A 24,624-nucleotide genomic window follows, 5' to 3' on the forward strand; every position below is an offset into this window, starting at 1 on the left:
GTCGCCCTGTTTACGTTTGGTCTCTCCAATGTAGAGGAGACCGAATTAGGAGCAACGAATGCAGTAGACTAAGTTGGGGGAAATGCAAGTGAAATGCTGCTTCACTTGAAAGGAGTGTTTGGACCCTTGGACGGTGAGGAGAGAGGAAGTGAAGGGGCAGGTGTTGCATCTTTTGCATGGGCATGGGGAGGTGCCATAGGTGGGGGTTGAGGAGTAGGGGGTGATGGAGGAGTGGACCAGGGTGTCCCGGAGGGAATGATCCCTATGGAATGCCGCCAGGGGGGTGAAGGGAAACTGTGTTGGAGTTGGTGGAAATGGCAGAGGATGATCCTTTGAATGTGGAGGCTGGTGGGGTGATAAGTAAGGACAAGGGGGATCCTATCATGTTTCTGGGAGGGAGGAGAAGGCGTGAGGGCGGATGCGCGGGAGATGGGCCGGACACGGTTGAGGACCCTGTCAACGACCGTGGGTGGAAAACCTCGGTTAAGGAAGAAGGAGGACATGTCAGAGGAACTGTTTTTGAAGGTAGCATCATCGGAACAGATGCGATGGAGGCGAAGGAACTGAGAGAATGGGATGGGGTCCTTACAGGAAGCGGGGTGTGAGGAGCTGTAGTCGAGGTAGCCGTGGGAGTCGGTAGGCTTGTAATGGATATTGGTGGACAGTCTATCACCAGAGATTGAGACAGAGAGGTCAAGGAAGGGAAGGGAAGTGTCAGAGATGGACCACGTGAAAATGATGGAGGGGTGAAGATTGGAAGCAAAATTAATAAATTTTTCCAAGTCCCGACGAGAGCATGAAGCAGCACGGAAGTAATCATCGATGTACCGGAGAAAGAGTTGTGGAAGGGGGCCGGAGTAGGACTGGAACAAGAAATGTTCCACATACTCCATAAAGAGACAGGCATAGTGCCAGCAGAGTTGCTTAAACTATCTGCTGTTGCATCAAATGGACCAAGATCAGAATAGCATCGTCCCCTGACTTATGAGTTTGATAGGCAAACTGTAACTGTTCAATATGTGAAAGAAGAGTATTTACATGACGCTTTAACACAATGCACTTGAAACACTTCCTGATTATTGATGGAAGAGAACCTCTTCAGTAATCAATCAGCTCAGCAGGCTGAGACTTCTTAACAACCAAAACGCTGATGGCTGATTTCCAGTAGCAAAGAACAATATGCATGTCAAACAATTTCTGAAAGACCAGACAGAAGGGAAATGCCAACTGATGAGCATTTCCTTAAGAATTTTTCTGCTGATCTAATCTGGACCTCATGTCTTCTGTGGATTCATTTGCTTGAATTGTTTCTCTACCTCCCATTTCTTAATAATAACATAAGATCCTTCTCATTCATGAAGTGAAGCCTGTTGCCAAATCACATGTTCCTCAAGTTCATCATTTTCAAACCGGCTAAAGAATCAGTTTAATTTATTTGCAACATCATGAGGATTGTCTGTGAGCAAATATGGGTCATTTCTAGTATTCCTCCTCCTGCTTCAGATACCATACCCTAAGAGGGTGTTGGAGACCATGGATTTCCATTGGATTGGTCCATGATTATGCTTGACAAAGTACGCAATGCCATTGCCTTGCGCAGTATGGTGTTATGACCGGTCCACAGCCTGGACAAGATACCCCAAATTGTTATGCTGCTGGGTGAGGAGGAATGAACTAGCTCCCCTTCTTTATTCAATCCCCTTGGTTGGTCGCAACAAGGTTAATTTAAAAAGGACCCCTTTCCTCATGGATGCCTTTTCCCAGTCCAAATGTATTTATGCTTTAGAAGGAGCCAATTTAACCAGGCTTTCTTAAGTCAAAGAAAGGATAAGTTTATTAGTTATTAAAACCTGAGAAAAAAATTATAAAAACGCAACACACATACATAGAGTATTCCATCTGCAGTGCTGGTTCAGCCTCCTGTGACAGCGGGTTTTTTGGCCATGGACCAGGTTACCACATAGTTAGGGAAAAAACCAGGAACCTTCTCCTGTAATTGCTCTGTCTCCCTAGCCTCATTTGGCTTCTCTAAGAGCACTGGGAAGCTACCACCTTAGCTGCCGCCTGGTCATTACAAAAGAGCAATTTAATCCCCTCCATAAGTAAACTAGGGACAATCCCTACCGTAACCAGTCCTGAAATATGGGCCAGAATTTTGCCCTCGTCGGGCAGGCTCGGCGGGTGTGAGCGGGAACAGTCGGGAAGCCGACCGCCGCCCGTGATCAGGGCCCAACCACGATTTCACACTGGCGAGCCAATTAAGGCCCACCCTGCATGAAACGTGTGCTGCAGCGCTCAGCACTGCCTGTGTGGGGTGGGGGGAGTAGGGCGAGCACACAAGTTTGCGAGTGTGCGCAGGAAAAGCTCTCTGAGGCACAGAGCTGCCTCAAGGAGATGAAGACTTTTGAAAATTAAAAATAAAGCATTTTTAAATGTTAGAAAACATGTCCCCTCGTGTGACTCTGCGCAGGGACATGTTATGAATCAATTGTTAAAATTTTAATTGCTGTTGGAAACATCATCCTGTCCATGGATGAGGTTTCCTAAAAATTCAGAAGGACGCTTGGCCTCTTCACCTGCCCGCCAACCATAAGGTTGGACGGTCAGCGAAAAATGTAATTCAGTAAGATCTTTAATGGCCTTACTAGGCTGTTAATTGTCGGTGGGCGTGCTACTGATTCCCGCCATGCCCGCTGCCCAAAATATCGCACGTCATTTTACACGCATTCGGGTCGGGCGCAGGTCCGCCTGACGAGCTCAATATACTGGCCATGGTCACAACCAGGAGCACTCAATACGATATATATATCCCTCCAATACCTTTCACTGAAATTTTTGCATTCAGTGTGCTCTCGGGTGGGAAGCCATGCCTTTTCCCAGCAGAAGTGAAAGGGTGGCCCCTGTATCTTCAAGTAGAACTTTGGGCTGGCTTACCTCATTTGATGGGTATAGGGTCACTTCCCCTTTAAACACAAAATTCTGATATCTTTGAGGAAAACCACACTCTCAGCGGTACATTTACAGGGGTTAACAGCCATGGTTAGAGACACAGCCTTGTCTGCTGTGTTTTCCATCAGGGCCCCTTGGCCTGCACTGGTCTGATGCACCCCAACAAAATCTATGGGTTTACTCTTGAATTTCCAGCAGTCAGCTTGGATGTGACTTGCTCTGGTACAGTGAAAAGACACAGGCTTTCGGACATCACTCCTGTTCTCAGCACCTTCCCTTTTAGTCTGAGGAAGGCCCCATGTCCTTCCGTTTCTATTTTCCCACCCATGATCACTTACTCTCCTATCACTCTCCCATCTTCTATCCCTTTTAGATTTTTGCAGGTGACTAGGGAAGGATTTTCCTTAGGAAAAGTCGTTTGTGGACAAGCTCATAATCGTCAGCCATAATTGCTGCTTGTCTGGCTTTAGAGACCCTCTACATGGGTCTTTATGGAAAGAGGGAGTGAGATCTTCAATTCCTCAAGGAGAATCACATCCCTTCGGTTTTTGTGTGTGGAATCTATCTGGAGCGACCATGTTCATCAGTCGAAAGCAAGTTGTTAAACGCTTTCGAACTCAATGAAAGTTTGCTCGAGTCGCTTCTGGAAAGTTTGGAATTGCAATACAACTCCAGTACCACATCCTACATGCTCAGGATGGTATTTTTGGTCACCTGGTAGTCTGAAGAACTCTTCAATGAATAAGGCTATGAAAGTGTCCCAAGTTATTTCATTCTGGTCTATGATGATACATACCTTGAATGTGGACACGTTAAATATTCAAGTACTGTAAACCAGAAGAAAACCTATATGGAAGTTTTAAATAATTCTCAGAATCAGTTTTCCATATCCAATTTTTCGAAGTCTAAGGGTTTTATCTCGGCGCTGAGCCCCCTAATTTCTGTTATGGCTAGGTGAGGAAAGGTAGATTGGCTCCTCTCTCTTTCTACCTCTCAGTTGACCTCAACGGGTGCTTTTAAAAGAATTTGGTTACCAATTCAACGAGTGTTTAACTGTTTAATTGCTGTGACTGTAAAAGACACACATGGGCAGGTTTTCTTGCAAATTGTATTTAACACCTGATCTATAAAAAATAATTTTAAAAAACACTCGAACTCACACTCAGGCATGCATCCAAGAGAGTCACACAAACACAGACAGAAGTAAGTTACGTGGAGGGAATATCCAAAAAGAAAGTCAATCATATACAGATCTTGAAGGTTGATGCATTGGACCATCTCAGGCCGTGTTTGATGATTTTTTTTCCAGATTCTGCATGAGACAATTTAAAGACTTAATGGATGATATCTGTCTTTTCTTCTGGAGTCAGCAGCTGCTTGATTTACATTGAAGGTGCTGCCTGTGGTATTTTGGCTGGTCACATACAGACAGGGTTTGGCTTGTAGAATGGCTGGAGAGAGAGGATTGCAAGTAATTTTCTGCTGTTATCATCTCATTGTCTTTCTGGTCCTGACTCACTGACCCTGGAAAAATAGTTTATTTAAACACAAAAAGTTAGCTTGCTCATCACATGACCTTCATTCACAAACTGGCTAGTTTCCAGCTAGATTCACAGCAAGCTGGGGACTCCTCATTTCAGGTCCATTGGTTAAAGTGATTACTTTACATGGCTGATGGAGTCCCCTTCTCAGCCGGGGTGCATTGTCCAAAATGATTGAGTCTAATAGCTTGGTCTGCACCCACCTGAACAGCAGATTATGTCTGAATGCCTGTGATTTGTTCAGGGGATGGGCCATTTACATTTGTTTAAGTCTGGTGGGCTACTTCCAGACAGGCCAGCTCCAGCCCAGCTCCTTTCTGGTGGCTTTGTAATTTGCAGAGTGAAGTTGTGTAAATGTTTGGCCATCTTAGAGCTGCTGTTATTTTGATCACTTAAAATGCTGTTGGCAGAGCTTTTTAAACTTATCCGGGGGTTTCAGCCCTCTTAATAAATACAGTCATTTCAATATAAAAAATTGTTTTATAACAATAGAATTTTATTGTCCTGTATAAGGCTTACATTTTTGGTCATTTCAATTACCTATTAGGTCACATGGCACATGGCACACACATTTTATATACTCAGACGAAATATGATGCATACTGTTTAAGATCACTGATTCATTATAATAGATAGTTACATGTACCATGACTCATTTGGATGTGCAAAGTAAATAAATTTCAGTGAGTGGGCCATAGAGGTGAACAGTATGGATTTAACATCATCTGGTCACAGGGTGTACTTTTCCTTTCAAGATGACACCAGGAGGAGGAGAAGGATCATGTAGCACAGTCTTGAGCACAGTGCACATTATTTATGGTCCCATATTTTAGATCCATAATCACGAAAATTGCAACTATATTGTGGAACAGATATTCAGGTATATCTCATATTGGGAGAGCAGACCTAGGGAAAGACAACACAAGAGATGGCCACCTCAGAACAGATAACAAAGGAGAAGGAGATCTCAAGACAGAAAGTAAAATATCCGCCCTGCAGTAGTAACATGCGGAGGGCAGAAACAACAAGGAAATTGTGGGCTTCCACTGGGAGGAAGTCCCACCCTTGGGAGTTGCCAATCAATCGGATTGGCCGGCAGCTCTTGCAGTCCTGCCAGCACCAGAGCTCAGTATTGGGCGCTGGCAGGGGATTGCAAGTGATCCCGGACTCAGTTAAGTCTGGGGTGTTGGGCAGGGAGGAATTGGAACCTTAGGGAAGAGGTTTTGCAGTGCAGGTGGTAAGGAAAAAGTGCGAGTGCTGTTTTTGAGGGGGTTGCCCCTGATGCGCAAAGGGCACCCCCACAAAGATAGCATGCCCCCTCCCCCTTCCTTCCTGACCTTTTAAAAACTTTTCTGCAAGAACAAGCTGCCCACTCCTGCCTGCCTGCCAAAACCAACTGTGTCATGGTGTGAGCAGCACAATATGTAAACAAGCTCAATTGACCCTTAATGATTTAGTTATATATGGTGAGCGGGCCATCCCCCTTCCAATTCCCCCCCCAACCCCCACTAACCTTCCCACCCCCTAAGTATTATGGGGGACAATTCGAGGTTGGCGAGAAGGTGGTGATCTTGCCATCCCTTGTATTTTATGTGCCCACTGCCCTCCCCCCAGCCACCGAAAGTACATCCAGTGTGGGGTTGGGGGGGCATAAAATCAAACCCTTCAAGAAGGAAAGGCCAGCAAAGGGAAGTGGAATGTCTGCATTTCAGATTCTCAAGAGCCCTGTTTTGCCTGTGACTTGATTAGGCAGAAAGCAGTTGCAACAATACTTTTTGCCCACCAAACTGCAGGTGGGCTGATCCCGCTGAATCCTTTGTTTAGTTAATTATAATAAAGGCTGTGGATCCAGAGCAGTTGGCTTGCTCAGACTGGACAGGAAATCTCATCTTAAAAAAAAATCTTAAAAGGTTATATTTAAAGGGATGCAGCCACGTATAGGTAATTCTGATTCTTCGGGTTGGATTTTCCCCACGTGACATGGGGCCAAATAGCGTTGGGCAGAATTTAAAAATTGCAGTTGGGACCTGATTCTTAGATTCCTGTTCCCATTTCCCATTCCCAACATCTGCGGTTTTCATTGGCGTGGGAAAGGGGTCTGGTCACGAGCCTGCATCCAGCTGTCCTGGTATTGCCAGCTCCATTGCAGGCATTTCAGATCCTCCACAATTTTCAAGGGGCAGGATTTTGCTCTTGGTGGGGTGCTTGGAGGGGGCGGGCAGGGCAGTCGGGAAGCCGACCACCATCCGCAATCGGCTCTGCACCATGATATTATGCGCGTGGGCCAATTAAGGGGGCGGGGGGGGGAGTGTGAGCAGGTCTAGCGCAATCTTCACGCATGCGCGTGGAATAACGCTTCAATCTCCCTGACGCATGGAGCTCACTCAGGGAGATGAAGTGCTGTTTAAAAATGAAAGGAAATAAAATTGTCATAAAACATGTCCCCTCATGTGACAGAGTCACATGAGCTGGGACATGTTTTTAACTCAAAAATAAAATTTTCATTCACCTGTGGATGAGGTTTCCTAAAAAATGTAAAGGCTGCTTGACCGTTAGGTTGGACGGACAGCGTAAATTTGAATCTAATTAGCTTCTTAATGGCCTTAATAGATGACTCTGGTGTGTGCCCACCAAACGAAATATCGCAAGACTGCGCGATGACATCAGGATGCTTGCCCGATGTTATCACGCATCATTTTACGCTCGGGCGTGTTGGACACGTGCCTGCACACCAAGAGTAATATTCTGCCCAAACAGTCAGGCCAGTTTTGGAAGACAATGTGTTTCACACCAGCTCAGAGGTGTCTTGAACCATGGGTAAACAATGGTTTGGAGTCCGGAACCATATGAAAGGTAAGTTCAAAAGATGTTGGCAACTTCACATGTTATAACTACCACAGAAAGTAGTTGAGGCCAAAACATCATATGTTTTCAAGAAAGAGTTAGGTATTGGGACGAAAGGGATTAAAGGATATGGGGAGAAAGCTGGAGTAGGCTACTGAGTTGGATGATCAGCCAGGATCATAATGAATTGTGGAGCAGGCTCGAGGGGCCGAATGGCCTACTCCTCCTAGTTTCTATGTTTCTATGCTGTATCATAAATTATATATATTTTTATATAGTGAGTGGTAAAAGAGATTTGTTTTAAAAAGGTAAGTGACCATTAAATTGAACAGCATTGTGAAATGCATTAGATACATCAGATGCATTAGTGTACATGATCAACTAAATAAAGTGCTATTCTGCATTTTATGATAGTGAAATTCAGATTTGATTGTGTGAATTGTCCGCTTCGCTTCATTTTTTCTTTAAAGTTCAACTCAACCATCTATTTGGCTATTTCAAAGCATTTACAGATGGCTGAGATTCTGGCTGTCTTCAAAGGCTTTAATCTATTCAGCTCAGGTGGTTTTGTTGGCACAGTTGTTCAGTGGAAGCTTATTATGAATGCTTGGCTGAGTTCCAAACCCACTAATAGATTCATCTCATCAGGGGTTGTTGACACAGCTGTCAAGGGGAGTGCGAGCTGGTTTCTTTTGACAGATTTATGAACTATTAAGATGATTGTGTTTTTAAGTGCACATTGAAATAATGGTTGTTTATCTTGACAGATTTATGAGCTTCTCAAATAATTCCTAATGTTATTATAGGGCTCATGAGTTTGGTTAATGGTGGATACTGTGTGTGTGAGTGTGGGGGGTGTGGGGAGGGGGTTATGGAGAGATGAAGGGTTAGAGTTGTGGGCTGACTAAGGGGAATGATGGGATGAAGAAAGCAGGGGGTATGGGAGGATAAGACAGGGTATAGAGAGGTGAGGAAGTGAGGTGGGAGGTAATGGGGTGAGCAGAAATGGGGGTGAGGGGGTCAGGGAGGGATGGGGGCTGAGGGGAACAGGGGTGAGTGTTAGGTGGTCTCAAACTCATCAACTGAACTGAGCCTTTTAATATGACCATTTCGACATCGACTCTCCACCGTTTCCACCTTTGGCAGTAGGCCCCACTCAAGCTCATTCCCATCTACCCACCATGAAGATAGCATGGGTGAGCACCACCAGTCAGGAGGTAGGATCGTGATGTCCTGACTCCTGCATCTCACTTCCAAGATGAAAGTCCAGCCCTTGGTCTTTAATTCCACCCCATGCTGACTTTGTGTTGTGCAACAGTTTGTTCCTCTTAGGAATATGTGAGCTTTAACTATCAGTACACTGGCTTCCCATTGTTTCTCCAAGTACTAGTTTCCAAATCTTTTATAGTATGTGGGTGTCTTAGCAACCAGCTTTCATGTCTAGATCAGGGTCACCTCTTGACTTAGGAGTTACAGTTAAAATAACTTCAGCATTTCCTGCCTCTAAGCTTTTGCTATTCACTGCAGCAGAAGGGACAAGATTCCACCTATACTCCCTTGCTTTGCATTGCTCACTGACAAAAATGTTAATGCAAAGCCGTCTGGGATAGGTGACTATTTGAACCACATATTTTAAACAACAGTCACTCACTTTGTATGCCTGTGCATTGCTGATTGCTCTGCATGATTAATGTCCCCTGTGGAAGGCTGAAAACAACCTGAGGTGTAAAAATCAAGGGCTTTATGACTTTGACAGCCACTAGCAGTGATTTGCCTGTGATAGAGTTTGGCTGGAGGTCTGTTTACAGCCTGTGGCTAACTCAGTCCAGTCTTCTCTTGAGTGCAGCCTACAAAGTTACAAACAAACCCAAGTTTATTGTAAAACAAAAACAAAAACAGAATTACCTGGAAAAACTCAGCAGGTCTGGCAGCATCAGCGGAGAAGAAAAGAGTTGACGTTTCGAGTCCTCATGACCCTTCGACAGAACTTGAGTTCCAGTCCAAGAAAGAGTTGAAATATAAGCTGGTTTAAGGTGTGTGTGTGGGGGGCGGAGAGAGAGAGAGAGAGAGAGGTGGAGTGGGGGTGTGGTTGTAGGGACAAACAAGCAGTGATAGCATCTTTTGATGATCTGCTTCTATCATTGCTTGTTTGTCCCTACAACCACACCCCCACTCCACCTCTCTCTCTCTCTCTCCGCCCCCCACACACACACATTAAACCAGCTTATATTTCAACTCTTTCTTGGACTCGAACTCAAGTTCTGTCGAAGGGTCATGAGGACTCAAAACGTCAACTCTTTTCTTCTCCGCCGATGCTGCCAGACCTGCTGAGTTTTTCCAGGTAATTCTGTTTTTGTTTTTGTTTTTTAATATTGCAGTGAATCTCCTGCTTATTTCCACAAAGAATTTCCTACCCCTAAATCCTTACTCCTGGAGATTGCCAGAATGCACCTTATGGATGGGGGATCCAGTGAATTAAATGTTCACCTTCACATCCATGCACCTTCAATTGGAAAATGTATACCATTAGTACCATTAGTCATTTTTTCTTTACCTTTTGCAAATGTGGGTTAGCCCAAATTTAATATTTTCCCCCTTATTAGATTCAAGTCATTATTGTTACTGTAGCTGATGAGCATCAGCTAAAGAAAGCAAGAACTGGATTTATAGTTTTACCATCCACCTCATAAACGGCAAACCATGTTAATGTAAATGCGGCCACTATAAGTTGTGTGATATGATGGAATAAAATATATATTAAGTAATAGCACAATCCCATGTCTTTTCAAAATGGGAAATCAAGGGTGTTTCCTTTGCTCCCCCTTGGAGTGAGTGTAAAGGAGAACTCTAGTTGCAGCAGAGCTTCAAAAGAGACATTTTCATCTTTCGTACTTTCTGGTGTCCTTTCAGAATTGTTATTTGTGTCCTCAGTTTTGTGTTCTCTTTAAATTTTATTTTAGATCATTTTTTTAAATGCATCCAATCTTTAAGTTGAAATATAACAAGAGTCCTGTGTCCACAAAGTCACTGGGAATCTACTTGTAATTAAAGTATTTATAAAACAACAGCAGAGCAGGAAGAGATTAAAAGAAGAGGCATTTGAAGGAGCTCTTAAAAGTGCATTCTGTCAGTGGCATTCAGGGGAAATAAGGCACTTACACATATGCTGCAGGGTAATTAAGGGATTACTAAATCAAGTTACAATAAACATCGGGGTGGTTTCATAAAATCTAAAGTTGAAAGAATTTTGTGGCCATTTTTGGAGGGGAAATGCCAGAATACATGATCCAAACCTGCATAGCGCACTTTGCCCATATATAGCTTAAAATTGCAGTCAAGCTCCTAATTATGTCATAGAATCCCAGCTTGTATGATCAAGGGGCTGACCATCTGAAACAAGTGGTGTTCGGCCACCCAAGGGGAGTCCTCTTTCAAAAGATTGGCATCAGGAGCATTGGAACAGAGCCTAAGTCTACTCAACACAAAAACAAAAATAAAAATACCTGGAAAAACTCAGCAGGTCTGACAGCATCTGCGGAGAGGAATACAGTTAACGTTTCAAGTCTGTATAACTCTTCAACAGAACTAAGGAAAAATAGAAGAGAGGTGAAATATAAGCTGGTTTAAGGGGGAGGTGGGACATGTAGAGCTGGATAGAGGGCCAGTGATAGGTGGAGATTGCCAAAAGATGTCACAGACAAAGGACAAAGAGGTGTTGACGGTGGTGATATCAGCTAAGAAATGTGCTAATAGGGTAGAAAGCAGGACGAGCAAGGCACAGATAGCCCTAGTGGGGCTGGGGTTGGGGGAAGGGATCGAAATAGGCTAAAAGGTAGAGATAAAACAATGGATGGAAATACATTTAAAAATAATGGAAATAGATGGGAAAAGAAAAATCTATATAAATTATTGGAAAAAAGGAGGATCGGAAAGGGGCTGGGGATGGAGGAGAGAGTTCATGATCTAAAATTGTTGAACTCAATATTCAGTCCGGAAGGCTGTAAAGTGCCTAGTCGGAAGATGAGGTGCTGTTCCTCCAGTTTGTGTTGAGCTTCACTGGAACATTGCAGCAGGCCAAGGACGGACATGTGGGCATGAGAGCAGGGTGGTGTGTTGAAATGGCAAGCAACAGGGATGTCTGGGTCATGCTTGCAGACAGACCGAAGGTGTTCTGCAAAGCGGTCACCCAGTCTGCGTTTGGTCTCTCCAGTGTAGAGGAAACCGCATTGGGATAATGCAATGTTCTCTAAGTCTACTCATCTCATTTTAACAATAGCAGCAGCAACTTGCATTTAGAGAGCACCTTTAACATAGTAAAACATCCTGAGGCTCTTTATAGAGGCCAAGTCAGAGAAATATTCACATCGGGCCATAAATGCCAAGCCCTCCAGCGTCAGATTTGGTGGGGTACCCCAATGATGCACTAGGGGATCTCTCTCAGAACCTCACAGGTAAGTGTTTGCACAGTAATTGCCCAGAAGCACGAACTTCCTCTGGGCAATTGCCCTGCGCTGGGAACTATCTAAAAATGCAATTTAAATTGCAAACTTCGATGGTTCTGACAGGGTTACATCAATAGTTATTCAGAAAGTTAGAAGAATTAAAACCTCTTTAAACCTCTGGGTAACAATAGTAAAGACCCAGACCTGCCCTCACTCAGGATTCCTGCCACTCTCCCCACCCCCCACCAGGATCCCCCAGGGGACACCCCTCATGCCTTGACTAACCACCCCACCCCCTCAGGTTATTCAGCACACCCGACCACCCCCCATCCCCCCACGGAATTCTCCTCACGCGCATGGGACTCCAACTTACCTTAGACACTTATCTTCTCCCTGGCCTCTCAATTTCAATGGGATCTTTAACTTACCTGGTTTATGGCAGTTAGTACCATAAGGGGGGGGGCCTGTCGTCCTTCACTTCGACGGCGCTGGACTGCAACGCTGGGCCTCAAGGACAGCTGCGCTGCCTGGATCTTGCCCGGCCTGAGCCGGAAGGTCGGGCAAGGCAGGCACGGAAGAAAATCTACACAGGTAATTGGGCACAGAATGGCAATCTAACACTAATACGGCAGGAGATATTAGGACAGGTGACCACAACCTTAGTCAAAGAGGTAGATTTTATGGAGCTTCCTAAAGAGGAAAGAGAGGTAGGGAGGAAGAGAGATTTAGGGAGGAAATTCCAAAGCCTAGGGCCAAGACAACTGAAGATACGGCCACCAATGAAAGTCAGTACTGCACGAGAGACCGGCATTGGAGAAACACAGAGATCTCAGAGGGTTGGGGGTGTTTGTGGAGATCAAGAGGGGCCAGACCTTGGGAGGATTTGAACAAAAGTTTGAGAATTTTAAAGTTTGGTTATTACTGTCAATTTCAGCCAGACTGTAATGATCCAACAGTGTAAATGAGAATTTAGGAGTGGTTATCAACTCAGTGTGGATAGCTTCAGTTCCTGGAGCAGCCCAGGGAAGTTTTCTCCAATATCTCACACTTGCATTTGCCCCAGGGCAGGTTTATGCTGCAGCTAGCCTGCTACATCTCTCCTTGTGCAAACTCAGAATGTAGTTATTCGACATATGAATCACTTGTGTTATCAATACATTTGTAGCGTTTGGCTTTGTAAATAATGCAATTACATCAATGACAATCATCCGAAAGAAACAAGAGGGTGCAATCACAATTCTTGGTAGTGGTTTAATTTTTATACAGGATGTTGATGCTTCCAAGAACGGTGTAATTATTTCTTAGGGTAGCAGAATAAAGGAGATAAGCATTTTCTTAATTAAATAATATATGTAAACCAGTGATAATGTAAAGAAAGCAAATGGATCCAGTATAGTTGTGTTTTTTATATATAAAGCTACACAAACCTGCAAAGCAAAGAAACCTGACTGATTTTTTTTTTCCACTTTGCGTTTGATTCTGGATTTATTGAGATTACTGTTTTCATTCAATGTCATTACATTACAACCCTGCACTACAACTAAGACTACATTACAGAAGTACTTCATTGATTGTAAAACACTTTGGGGTGTGCTGAGGTCATGAAAGATGCTATAATGCAAGTCTCTCTTTCTCTCTTCCCTTCTCTGACTTTGTGGTTCTACATGTTTTCTTTTTATTTGCAGCCAGAACTACCTACAATCTGCAATTGAAGTGACCATCAACCACAGTTTAGATCCCTCCGCCAATGAGAACTCTCCCAAGTTCCGCTCAAGAAATCAAAGCTATATGAGAGCTGTGAGCACACTGAGCCAAGCTAGCTGTGTCAGTCAGGTGAGGTCTAGCCCTCAGAAAGAAAATCTCCGCAATTTCTTCGATCTCAACAAAGATTAAACAAGGGCAGAAAGGGAAAGCCTTGAACCATTCAACAAATGTAATTGTGTACATTCAAATCAGCTATTATCAGCAAGGTGAAAGTTATCATTTGTCATTTTAAAATACGTAAGTGCTTCATGATCTAAATTGTTGCAAGCATAAATCCATTTATTATCTCTTGTAATGACATACTATTGCATTAACCTCTACACATGTACTAAAAGAACCTGCAGCTGCTAGCTAGGGATGAGCACAGACCCAGGCTGATTTCAATTAATCCAGATTAGCTGATTTTATTGGACTAAACTAAAACCATGTTTTGATTTTAATAAGTTAGTTTTATTCCTTTATTTTTAAAAAAATAGCAACCTTGTGGAATTTTTGTATTTTATTGACTAAATAGTGAAATCTGAAAAGAATTCCTTTTATTTTGTATGATTTTGGAAATGAGAACATCATGTTATCCACCTGGAAGAAAATGGCAGTCGAGAAGCATAAACAGAAGTATTGATTATCTCTCAGGTCCATGGTCTTAACATTCATCCAGGAGAGCCAGCAAAATTGGAATGCGTTTAGCCCATTCAATTAACCTGGAGGCTAGACCACTTGGGAATTTCTTAATTATCACAAGAAGCCTGGAAGATTAGATTTTGGAAATCTTTCAGTTTTTTCATGAAGCCTGAAAACATTCCCATAGGTGTGCTATCAAACATTAGTCTTATTACCTTTCCATAAAATATAGGTCCAGATCTTCCAGTCTCTGGATCGCTGGAGATTGGACATACGACCCAAGATGCACGTTGGGACCACACAGAAATCCTGTCACGCTGATCTCTGAGGGAATTGCCCAGGAAGTTTGAACTTGGGACAGGCAATTCCCTTGCTCCCTGAGACCCTCCACGAATGTCTCCAATTCTAAGTTAGAGTTGGAGACATTGGAGAGTTCCATGGAATTTGCCTGAATAGTTACCCAGGAAATATTAGACAGAAAAATCCTGGTCTAACACATGGGTAGCCACAGATATGATCCCCAGTTGCTCACACTGAACCCACACCAACACGCCCAACCTGATCCAACTTTCCCCTGACCATCTGACTATACCCCATCCCCAAACAACGCCACCGACCAGAGCCGACTATCCCTCCCAACCACCAACTACTCTTGACCAGACCTGACTAAACCCCACTACCCAACTACACCCCCAATCTGAACTGACTAGTCCCTGACCTTAACATCCCTTCAGACCCAACTACCAACTGACTCATCCACTTGCCCATCAAGCCACTCACCCACCTACCCACCTCGTCCACCTATCCATCTTACCCACCTGCCACCCTATTCAAATGCCAGCTTTTCACCTATCCTTCTCACCTGCCACCCTACCCACTTACCTCACCCACCCTACCCACTTACCTCAACCATCTACCCAGCCTACCACTCTACCCATTCATCCATTCACCCATTCAATAACATACATACTAACATTTAACATATTTCAACCACTAGTGTCATAAAAAGGGGTTGTATCCATTCTTCCTCTCGACGCTACTCTGCTGCGATGGAGTTCTCTGAGGGATGCGGCACTCCGCATCTCTGAAGAAGCTGGACTGGAAGACCCGCTGAAATGCATAGCTGCATCAGGGTGCAGTAAAGTACAGTCAGAGCGGCAATCCGATGGTGATTTCTGCTTCGTGGAGGGTCCAGGACATAGAGTGGCTGTCTTTAGGGAAAAATCTCAATCCAACAAGTGTAAAAGACTAAACACAGTGGGGGGCAACTTTAATCTGCCTGGGACTCTTATCAATCTTGATCAGAAAGGAAATCTGTAACAAAAACCTGCTATGTGAGGAATCATTAATATTAGACATTTCCAGTGCAAGTGTTGAGTGATGTTTAGTTAGATGCCCTGTATTGGTGGTAACTAGACAGTGGGACCTTGTAGGCCAGTCATAGTGATGGGGAGAGTTGTACTTCAAATGTCTAGTGTGTTTTATGGCTTAAATTGGTTTCAGCTGTGCCAAATTAAGTCATCCAATCACAATCACCATAACTAATGCTACAACTGCCAGCTTGAAGGACAACCTGTAGGAGATTTAACTGGTGAAAAACGAGTTAATCTTTTTTAAAATTTAAATATTACAGTGAATTCTATTAAAACAAATGTCTTTCTATACCATTACACAATATTTAATAGAGGACTTTAAATTTTGAGGAAATTGAACCGATAAAAATAATTTAATCCACCACCTCGGGTTTCTGCGATTGAGTTTGATTTCAGTTGTGAAGATGTAATGAAGGAATATTGCAAAATGTAATCAGGCTTAAGGATCATGTGGTCGATGTGTGTATGAACTATCAAAAGATGTTTCACAAAATACTACCTCATAGACTTATTAGCAAAATTAAAGCTCATGGGGTTAAAGGGACAGTGGCAGCATGGATACAAAACTGGTTAAATGACAGAAAATAGAGTAGTGTGAATGAAAACAAAAAAACCTGGAAATACTCAGCAGGTCAGGCAGCATTTGTGGAAAGATAAACAGAGTTAAAGTTTCAGATCCCGACATCATCAACCTGAAACGTTAACTCTTTCTCTCTCACACCTGCCTGCCTGACCTGCTGAGTATTGCCAGTGTTTTTCTGAGTTTATTTCAGATTTCCAGCATCTGCAATGTTCTGTTTTCGAATAGTGTGATTGATTGTTTATCAGACTGGAGGGAGGTATACATTTGATTCCCAGGGATTGGTTTTAGGACTACTACTCTATTTGACATATATTAATGATCTGGACTTGGGTATACAAGGCATAAAATTTCAAAGTTTGTAGATTATACCAAACCTGAAAAGGTAGTAAACAATGAGGAGGTTAGCAACAAGTGATGAAGTGCATCGACAAATGGCAGATGAAATTTACTGACTGAAGGGGTGGTTCAGCCAGATTCATAGTTGTGCCATTGTGAGATTTGAACTCTTGATCTTGGGGTTACAAACCCAGTACCATAACCACTTCAAAAACAGAATTACCTGGAAAAACTCAGCAGGTCTGGCAGCATCGGCGGAGAAGAAAAGATTTGACGTTTCGAGTCCTCATGACCCTTTGACAGAACTTGCGTTCGAGTCCAAGAAAGAGTTGAAATATAAGCTGGTTTAAGGTGTGTGTGTGGGGGGCGGAGAGATAGAGAGACAGAGACATGGAGAGGGGGGGGGGGGGGTGTGGTTGTAGGGACAAACAAGCAGTGATAGAAGCAGATCATCAAAAGATGTCAACGACAATAGTACAATAGAACACATAGGTGTTAAAGTTGGTGATATTATCTAAACGAATGTGCTAATTAAGAATGGATGGTAGGGCACTCAAGGTATAGCTCTAGTGGGTTTTTTTTTATATATAATGGAAATAGGTGGGAAAAGGAAAATCTTTATAATTTATTGGAAAAAGAAGGGGGAAACAGAAAGGGGGTGGGGATGGGGGAGGGAGCTTACGACCTAAAGTTGTTGAATTCAATATTCAGTCCGGAAGGCTGTAAAGTCCCTAGTCGGAAGATGAGGTGTTGTTCCTCCAGTTTGCGTTGGGCTTCACTGGAACAATGCAGCAAGCCAAGGACAGGCACCATAACCACTTGGCTATTTAGGCCAAGCTTCAACCAGATTCATGGTAATCTTCAAAAGGCAGCTAGATAAATATGTGAAAAGGGGAAAAAATTACAGAGTTGTAGGAAAGAGCTGGAAAGTGGGATTAATTGGATAGCTGTACCAAAATGCCATCACAGACACAATAGGCCAAATAGCCTCCACCTGTGTTGTTTCATTTTATTGATTCTAATCAAATCAATTCCCATTGAGTTTAAATGGGACTATCTTAAGCTGCTGAAATTCATTTTCCTTTTGCTAATCAAGTAGCAGAATGAAACATCCAAATTTTCATCTTGCTGTTGAAGAAGGAGCTTAAATCAAGTGCAATAACCTTGAATCTAATTACACTTGTGTTGGCTCAATTATGTTAAATCAACATATCAAGGAAAGCAGTTTGGGCTGCACCTCTCAACATGACTGAACGTGCATGCACTTATAGAGAAACAAGTGGAACATTTTATCTTGTGTTACTTCTAAAGCTGAAAATCCTTTCTTTGTAGCACTGGAAGAAGTTAACAAAGGGCTTTTCTGTCCAGATTTCCAATGCAGTCAACCCATTTTACCCACCTTCTCAAACATAGTTTGAGGCTTCAAATCACATGCACACATTTGCTCTATATTCAGCATCTTATGAACAAAGCAGCTGGTTTTCTCCAATTTTAACAGAAGTCCCAACATCTTGTTCCCATTGCTTCATTAATCAGTGAGGCCCAAGAGACACGTTGCTTCAGATGGCTGTGAATTAACTGCAACAGTCACAAGTTTGGGTATCACCATGATTGAAATTGAATCTGCACTCACACTTTGAGCCACTAGGTTATTTTTTTTTAAATTTCAAGGTATTTATTCATTAGGGTGCTAGCAGTAAGAGCTCTGAAGTTCCTGAGGAGGCTTTGGCGACACAGATGGGAGATAGGACAGAACTTCCAGATGTCCACACTGGAGAGAAAACTAATTCTAATGCTAGGGTCAAACTACTTAGTATAACTTGGGCAGATATCTGTCCTGTATCTGATATAACTGGGCTGTCGTATTTTGTTGCAACATCAACAGGCCCCATAGACCACAGTTATCATTAAAAAAAATGGAAATACTGCTTGTTTTGTTATCTGCCTGCATAAACAATTGAGTCAATTGCAGCGCAAACTCAACCTGGAAATTTCAGAACTCCACTGGACCTTCTTCCCTGGCCCCAGCCAGGGATTACAGGAGCTCAAAGATGTCCGCTGAGGATGTAAATGAGGAAAATACACTGGATAATGTACTTTTCTCATTCACATTCTGTATAAATGTGGAAAATAAGTTATCTGACAAATTGCAGTACATTACCCTCAAACATACTGAGGTTTAAAAAGGGACAGAACTGTGACATATTTTAGTTCTGACCCAAATTCCAACATGATACTCCAAAAGCACCCATTAAAGTCCAATTAATGAATTGAGGGGTAGCACATCTTTCGTTGACCCTAGGCAGTTATTTAACTGGGGTTATAGTGGTCCTGATGTCCATGTTTGTGTACTTCCAAAGCAAGAAGAAGAGAAGCAGCTTTGAATTGATAGCTTCTATTTCATTATTGATTTTGTTTCTCAGGTGAGTGAAGCAGAGGTCAATGGACAGTTTGAATCAGTTTGCGAGTCTGTTTTCGGAGAAATTGAATCACAGGCAGTGGATGCCTTGGATCTTCCTGGCTGCTTCCGCACACGAAGTCACAGTTATTTGCGTGCCATTCAAGCTGGCTATTCACAGGATGATGACTGCATCCCTTCAATGTCATCTTCAATAATGGCCTCCTCCATCAGATCCACGACAGGTAACTAAATTGATCTTTCACTTCTGTTGCACCTGATTTGTTCCCTTGATTTAGAAGGGAAGGTCTTGGTCATCCCAGAAGACATCCAACAGCAAGGCCACATACTCGGCTAAGATCCATTTATGCTAGGTCCAGCCCTAAGGCAGAGTTTCATGTACGGTCTTTTGGGAACAGGGCCTCTTTCGGTCTCTGCAAGGCCATTGACGTCAGGGGGCAAGGAATACCCCTCAGCCAGAAGTTTGTGTGCCCCAACTCTCAGTTTGGTTTGAACCATTGGCAGTGGCATTTTAATATCACCTTTCATTGAATCTATAGAATTGGGTTCCACCTGTTAGTGCAGGCTGGAGTTGGGGCCTGGAAGGTCTCTTGCCCCAGATTTAGGAAGGGACTGAATTTAGTTTTTTATTTAAAACAACTCCCTGGATAAGCAGATTAAGGAAGCAGACAAGTTATTTTTTGCAGGGGAGATGGGGGAATCCTGCAGAAGCCCTGCCTGCCAGCTGGCATCGGTTGGCATTTCTTGTGTCTTTAGCAGGAGGGCACACAGTTGTTCCCCCAACACCACTGAACATTCAGAACTGGAGACCCCACTCCTTCCCCTTGTGAGCAGGTCTGTGGCAAAGTTCTGAAGCAGGTGCAATCTGGGATTGTGCCTGTGGGAAGTTTTTGGGCTTTCTTCTATGATAGCTGTGATCAAGAACCTTGACCACACTGGTTCTTCATTCTGTTCTACTTTTAGCCAACATTCTTGCTAACTTTGATAGCAAATTATGCCCCAAGACATTTTCCATAACTCAAATATTGTGAGGCTTCCTTTAGATCCACGCCTTTCTTAAACTGGGAGATGTCAATAGAAACCCTTCCATTCCCTCACTGTTTCAGGTTGGTGACTTTTGCTGAAAGATCTTCAGCCTGAAATCTGAAACGTTAACTCTTGTTTCTCTCTGTAATATTGGTTTCAGACCTCCAGAGTATTTCCAGTGTTTTCAGTTTGTATATTAAAAGCTGACCTTGTTCATCTGCAGTAATATATTGAGCTAGCAGCTAGGACTTTGCTATTTATTGGACTCGTTACCTCTTGTGTTCGTAACCAAACCCTGTGCCAATTAATAACCATTATTACACAAACAGATAATTTTATAGTTTGAGGTTTTTGTGCTAGATTTCTATCACAGATTTGGCATTCTACCCCTCTCCTATAAGCAATCTTTTGCTCTCTACATCCGAGTTATTTTCTTATGGGCCTAAAGTTTGGTAAATGTGGTAAGGTCAGAGGCACCACTGACATTATACTCATCTACCAGCATGTTTCCTCCTCAAAGTTGTAAAAGTGGAAGAAAAACTGACTTGGAGTTGAAATTTCCTCCAGTTAAACATTGGTCAGACTGGGGACATCACCATTTGCCAAATTTCATTCCCTTATCACTAAATCTGCCCCCTTCCTTCCCTGCCACTATCTTATGGTGTACTACCATCGTTCCACTTCTGCAATCACTCACTTCAGTTCCTGCCTCAGCCCATCTGCTGCTGAAACCCTCATATAAGTTTTTATCACTTCCGACCTTGTCTATTCCAGTACTCTCCAGGCCTGACTTCCATTCTCTTCAGTATAAACATCAGCTCGTCAAATGCTTTGCAGCCCATCTCCTATCCTGCACCAAGTCCTGTTCACCTTGGCCTCATATTTAAAATCCTTATCCTCATGTTTAAATCTCTTATGGCCTCAGCCTTTTCTATCTCTTTAACCTTGCCCCAATCTTTCAATTCTTCTGACACTGCCCATTTGTGTACTGCCCCTCCCTTTGCTCCATCTTTGGCAACCATGTCATCTTCAACCACCAAGGCCCCTCACTCCGGAATTCTCTGCCTAAACTATCCTACCTCTACTCTCCCCTCCCTCACTTCATTTAAGACCCTCCTTAAAACCATTCTCATTATACTCCATGTACCAGCAAGTTTCCTCTTTTTGGAGAAGAGTCCATTCTAATATCTCCTTCTTTGGCTTAGCATCTTTTTTATTGATTATACCTCTGTGAAGTGCATTGGGATGTTTTTCTACATTAAGGGTGCTAAATTAATGCAAATTATTAAAAACAAAAACAGAATTACCTGGAAAAACTCAGCAGGTCTGGCAGCATCGGCGGAGAAGAAAAGAGTTGACGTTTCGAGTCCTCATGACCCTTCAGCAGAACTGGGCAGTTCTGCTGAAGAGTCATGAGGACTCGAAACGTCAACTCTTTTCTTCTCCGCCGATGCTGCCAGACCTGCTGAGTTTTTCCAGGTAATTCTGTTTTTGTTTTGGATTTCCAGCATCCGCAGTTTTTTGTTTTTAATGTAAATTATTGTTTGAGGCTCAATAAGTGTATTTTTAGGACATTTATACTGTATCCATCCAGGTAGCTACCATTGATGCTGCGGGACAGAATTATGCGAGGGGCTTGGTATTTAACATACATTAATGTATTAAACCACCCTTTGTCAATAGGAGAAGCTACAGACACTTTCAACATAATGGACACATTACATGCAGGGAATATTGTCACACTAGTGTCTTTGAAATGACCTGCGGCACACCAGACTTTCATGTGTATTCTCCACAGCATGCAGAAGCAACTAACAGTAACTCAATGTAAAGTGATAGTCTAACTACTATACCAAGATAATTAAATGTATAATCATTTTTTGGTAGTTAGAATTGAGACTGAAAGTCCCTGTTCATCACATGTTGGACAGTTAGAAGGTAATAAAATGTGATTAATTAGTTCAGATGATCTCAGAAGCAGCAAGAGGTAAGTTCAAGCAGCTGAGACCATTTCTCTTCCTCAAAGGCTCATACGAACATACAAATTAGGAACAGGAATATACCACTTGATCCCTCAAGCCTGTTCTGCCAATCAATAAGATCATGACTGATCTGATTGTACCCTCCGCCCCACAGTCCTGCCTACCTCAGGTAACTTTTCATCCCCTTGTTAATCAAGAATCTATTCAGCCCTGCCTCAAAAATATTCAAAGACTCTGTTTCCACCACCTTTTGAGGGAGAGAGTTCCAAAGACTCTCAACCCTCAGAGAACAAAAAATTCTCCTAATCTCTGTCTTAAATGAGTGACCCCTTATTTTTAAGCAGTGACCTCTAGTTCTAGATTATCCCACAAGATGAAACACCCTTTCCACATCCACCCAGTCAAGACCGCTCAGGCTCTTAAAAGTTTCAATCAAGCTGCCTCTTACTTTTCTAAATTCTAAAGCCTAACCTGTTCGGCCTTTCCTCATAAGACAACCTGCCTGTTCCTGGTATTAACCTAGTAAACGTTCACTGAACTGCCTCTAACACATTTACATCTTTCCTTAATAAGGAGACCAGTACTGTACACAGTACTGCAGATGTGGTCTCACCAGTGCCCTGTACAACTGAAGCATAACCTCCCTACATTCGTAATCAACTCCCCTTCTAACTGTAATAAGTATAGTTGTAATTTTATTTATTGAAACTTATAGTGATTTACTAACAATACAAAAGCAGATTACTGTAAATACTGGAAGTGTGAAATGAAGCTAGGAAACAATGGAGACACTCAGCATGATAGGGAGCATTGGTGGAGAGAGAAACAGGGTTAATGGGCTGGATTTGAGTGAGCAGGAGCAAGAAGGTTTGGGTGCAGCTGGGATGGGGGTGGATATGGGGGTGGTTAAAAGAAGTAAAATTGACAGCATAACTGAAGCCTGCTCCAATCCACCAACCTCTGCATTTTGCTGCAGTGCATAAGGCTGTGTGCAAGCAATCTCCTCGGGAGAGTCAGTTTGCAACTTTAAATATGTTAATCGCTCAATTAGAGTGAAGTTGGCATGAATTTTTCAGTTTAATTTTGGGTCCACGCCTCCACTGGTTTGCTGGCCTTCTGAAAATCGGCAGTGAAAGCAAGGTCAGTGCACAGCAGCAATTGCAGAGGCTGAATCAGTCACGTGGCTTCATACTCAGTATTCACAGCTATAAGAAAAACAGAAAATGCTGGTAAAACTTAGCAGGCCTGACAGCATCTATGGAGAGAGAAACAGAGGTGATGTTTTGAGTTCATATGACTCTTCTTCAGAGCTAAAGAGAAGTAGAAATGTGATGAAATTTACACTGTTTAAGGGGGGGGTGGTGGAACAGGTGAAGCTGGATAGAAGGTCAGGGATAGGTGAGGGCTAAGGAGATTGACAAAGATGTCATGGACACAAGACAAAGGGCATGTTAATGGTAGTGGTAAGGGCTGAAGAAAGTGCTGATAGTGGCATAAAGGTAAGAAAGCAGAATACGTTAATAGCAGAACAAGGGTCAGCACCCTGTGAAAGAACAACATGGAACAAGTGGGGGTGGGGTGGGGGGAGGGGGAGATGGTTGGGGAAAAAAGGATTGAAAAAGGGATTTAAAAAGGGATAAAAGGGGGTAAAACAATGAATTATTGAATAAAATAAGAATGAGTAGATAGAAAAGAAAAATAAATTTTAAAAAAGGAATTTAAAAAGGGTTAAGATAGAGGAGAAGAGTCAAGAACATAAGAACTAGGAAAAGGAGTAGTCCATTCGGCCCCTCAAGTCTGTTCTACCATTCATGGCTGATGATCCTGTGTTTCGATTTCCACATTGTCATCTAACCCTAATAACCTTTGATTCCCTTTCCTAACAAGAATCCATCTACCTCCGCCTTAAAGATATTCACTGACCCCTCCTCCTTCTGAGGCAGAGAGTTCCAAAGTCGCACAATCCTCTGAGAGAAAATAATTCTCCTCATCTCTGTCCTAAAAGGGTGACCCCTAATTTTAAAACAGTGCCCCCTAGTTCTGGACTCACCTACAAGCGGAAACACCCTTTCGATGTCCAACTTGTCAAGACGTTCACGATCTTGTATACTTCAATCAAATTACCACTCGCTCTTCTAAGCCCAGTCTGTCCAACTGTACCTCATAAGACAAACCACTCATTCCAGGTATCAACTACTAAACCTCCTTTGATCTCCAATCTAGTAAACCTCATACAGACTTGAAACGTTAACTCTGTTTCTCTCTCCACAGATGCTGTCAGACCTACTGAGTTTTACCAGCATTTTCCATTTCTGTTTTAGATTTCCAGCATCTGCAGTATTTTGCTTTTATCTCAGTATTCACAGCTGTTTTCTTATCTGCTAGTGGGAAAAGATTTGTTCACGGTACTTGTGCTGAGATTTCACTTTGCACACTTTGTGGTTTCATCAATACTTTAGAGGTTTGCACTGCACTCTGGAACTCTGATCGATACAATTGGCATGGATGCTACCTTGGATTGGATGTTAGATGAGGACCAAAGTGACCAGCACCACCAGCAGCAGCCTGATGGTCACAGACCTAAACTTCCACAGAAGAGAGGGGAACAGAAGAGAGGTGCAGCTCACAGGAGGCCATATTGAGTACACAGGGTCTTCAGGCAGAGCATAAGCTCTGAACTCCGGACCCCATGAAATCCCATGGCATTAGGTCAAACATGAGCAAAGAAACCTCCTGCTGATTAC

At 43.0% G+C, this 24,624-nt stretch overlaps 1 protein-coding gene across 1 annotated transcript in view; it reads left to right on the plus strand.

Annotated features, from left to right (window-relative positions):
- The window catches only part of dlgap2a (discs, large (Drosophila) homolog-associated protein 2a), a 181,270-nt gene that overhangs the window by 55,499 nt on the left and 101,147 nt on the right, over positions 1 to 24,624 (plus strand). The window contains exons 4-7 of the mRNA XM_041188234.1: positions 8,526 to 8,543; positions 13,462 to 13,609; positions 18,877 to 19,096; positions 19,704 to 19,706. Of these exons, the coding sequence (XP_041044168.1) occupies positions 8,526 to 8,543; positions 13,462 to 13,609; positions 18,877 to 19,096; positions 19,704 to 19,706 (389 nt within the window). The remainder of the gene's footprint in view (positions 1 to 8,525; positions 8,544 to 13,461; positions 13,610 to 18,876; positions 19,097 to 19,703; positions 19,707 to 24,624) is intronic.

This window comes from Carcharodon carcharias, chromosome 5 (assembly GCF_017639515.1).
Source record: "Carcharodon carcharias isolate sCarCar2 chromosome 5, sCarCar2.pri, whole genome shotgun sequence".
Classification (NCBI taxonomy): domain Eukaryota; kingdom Metazoa; phylum Chordata; class Chondrichthyes; order Lamniformes; family Lamnidae; genus Carcharodon; species Carcharodon carcharias.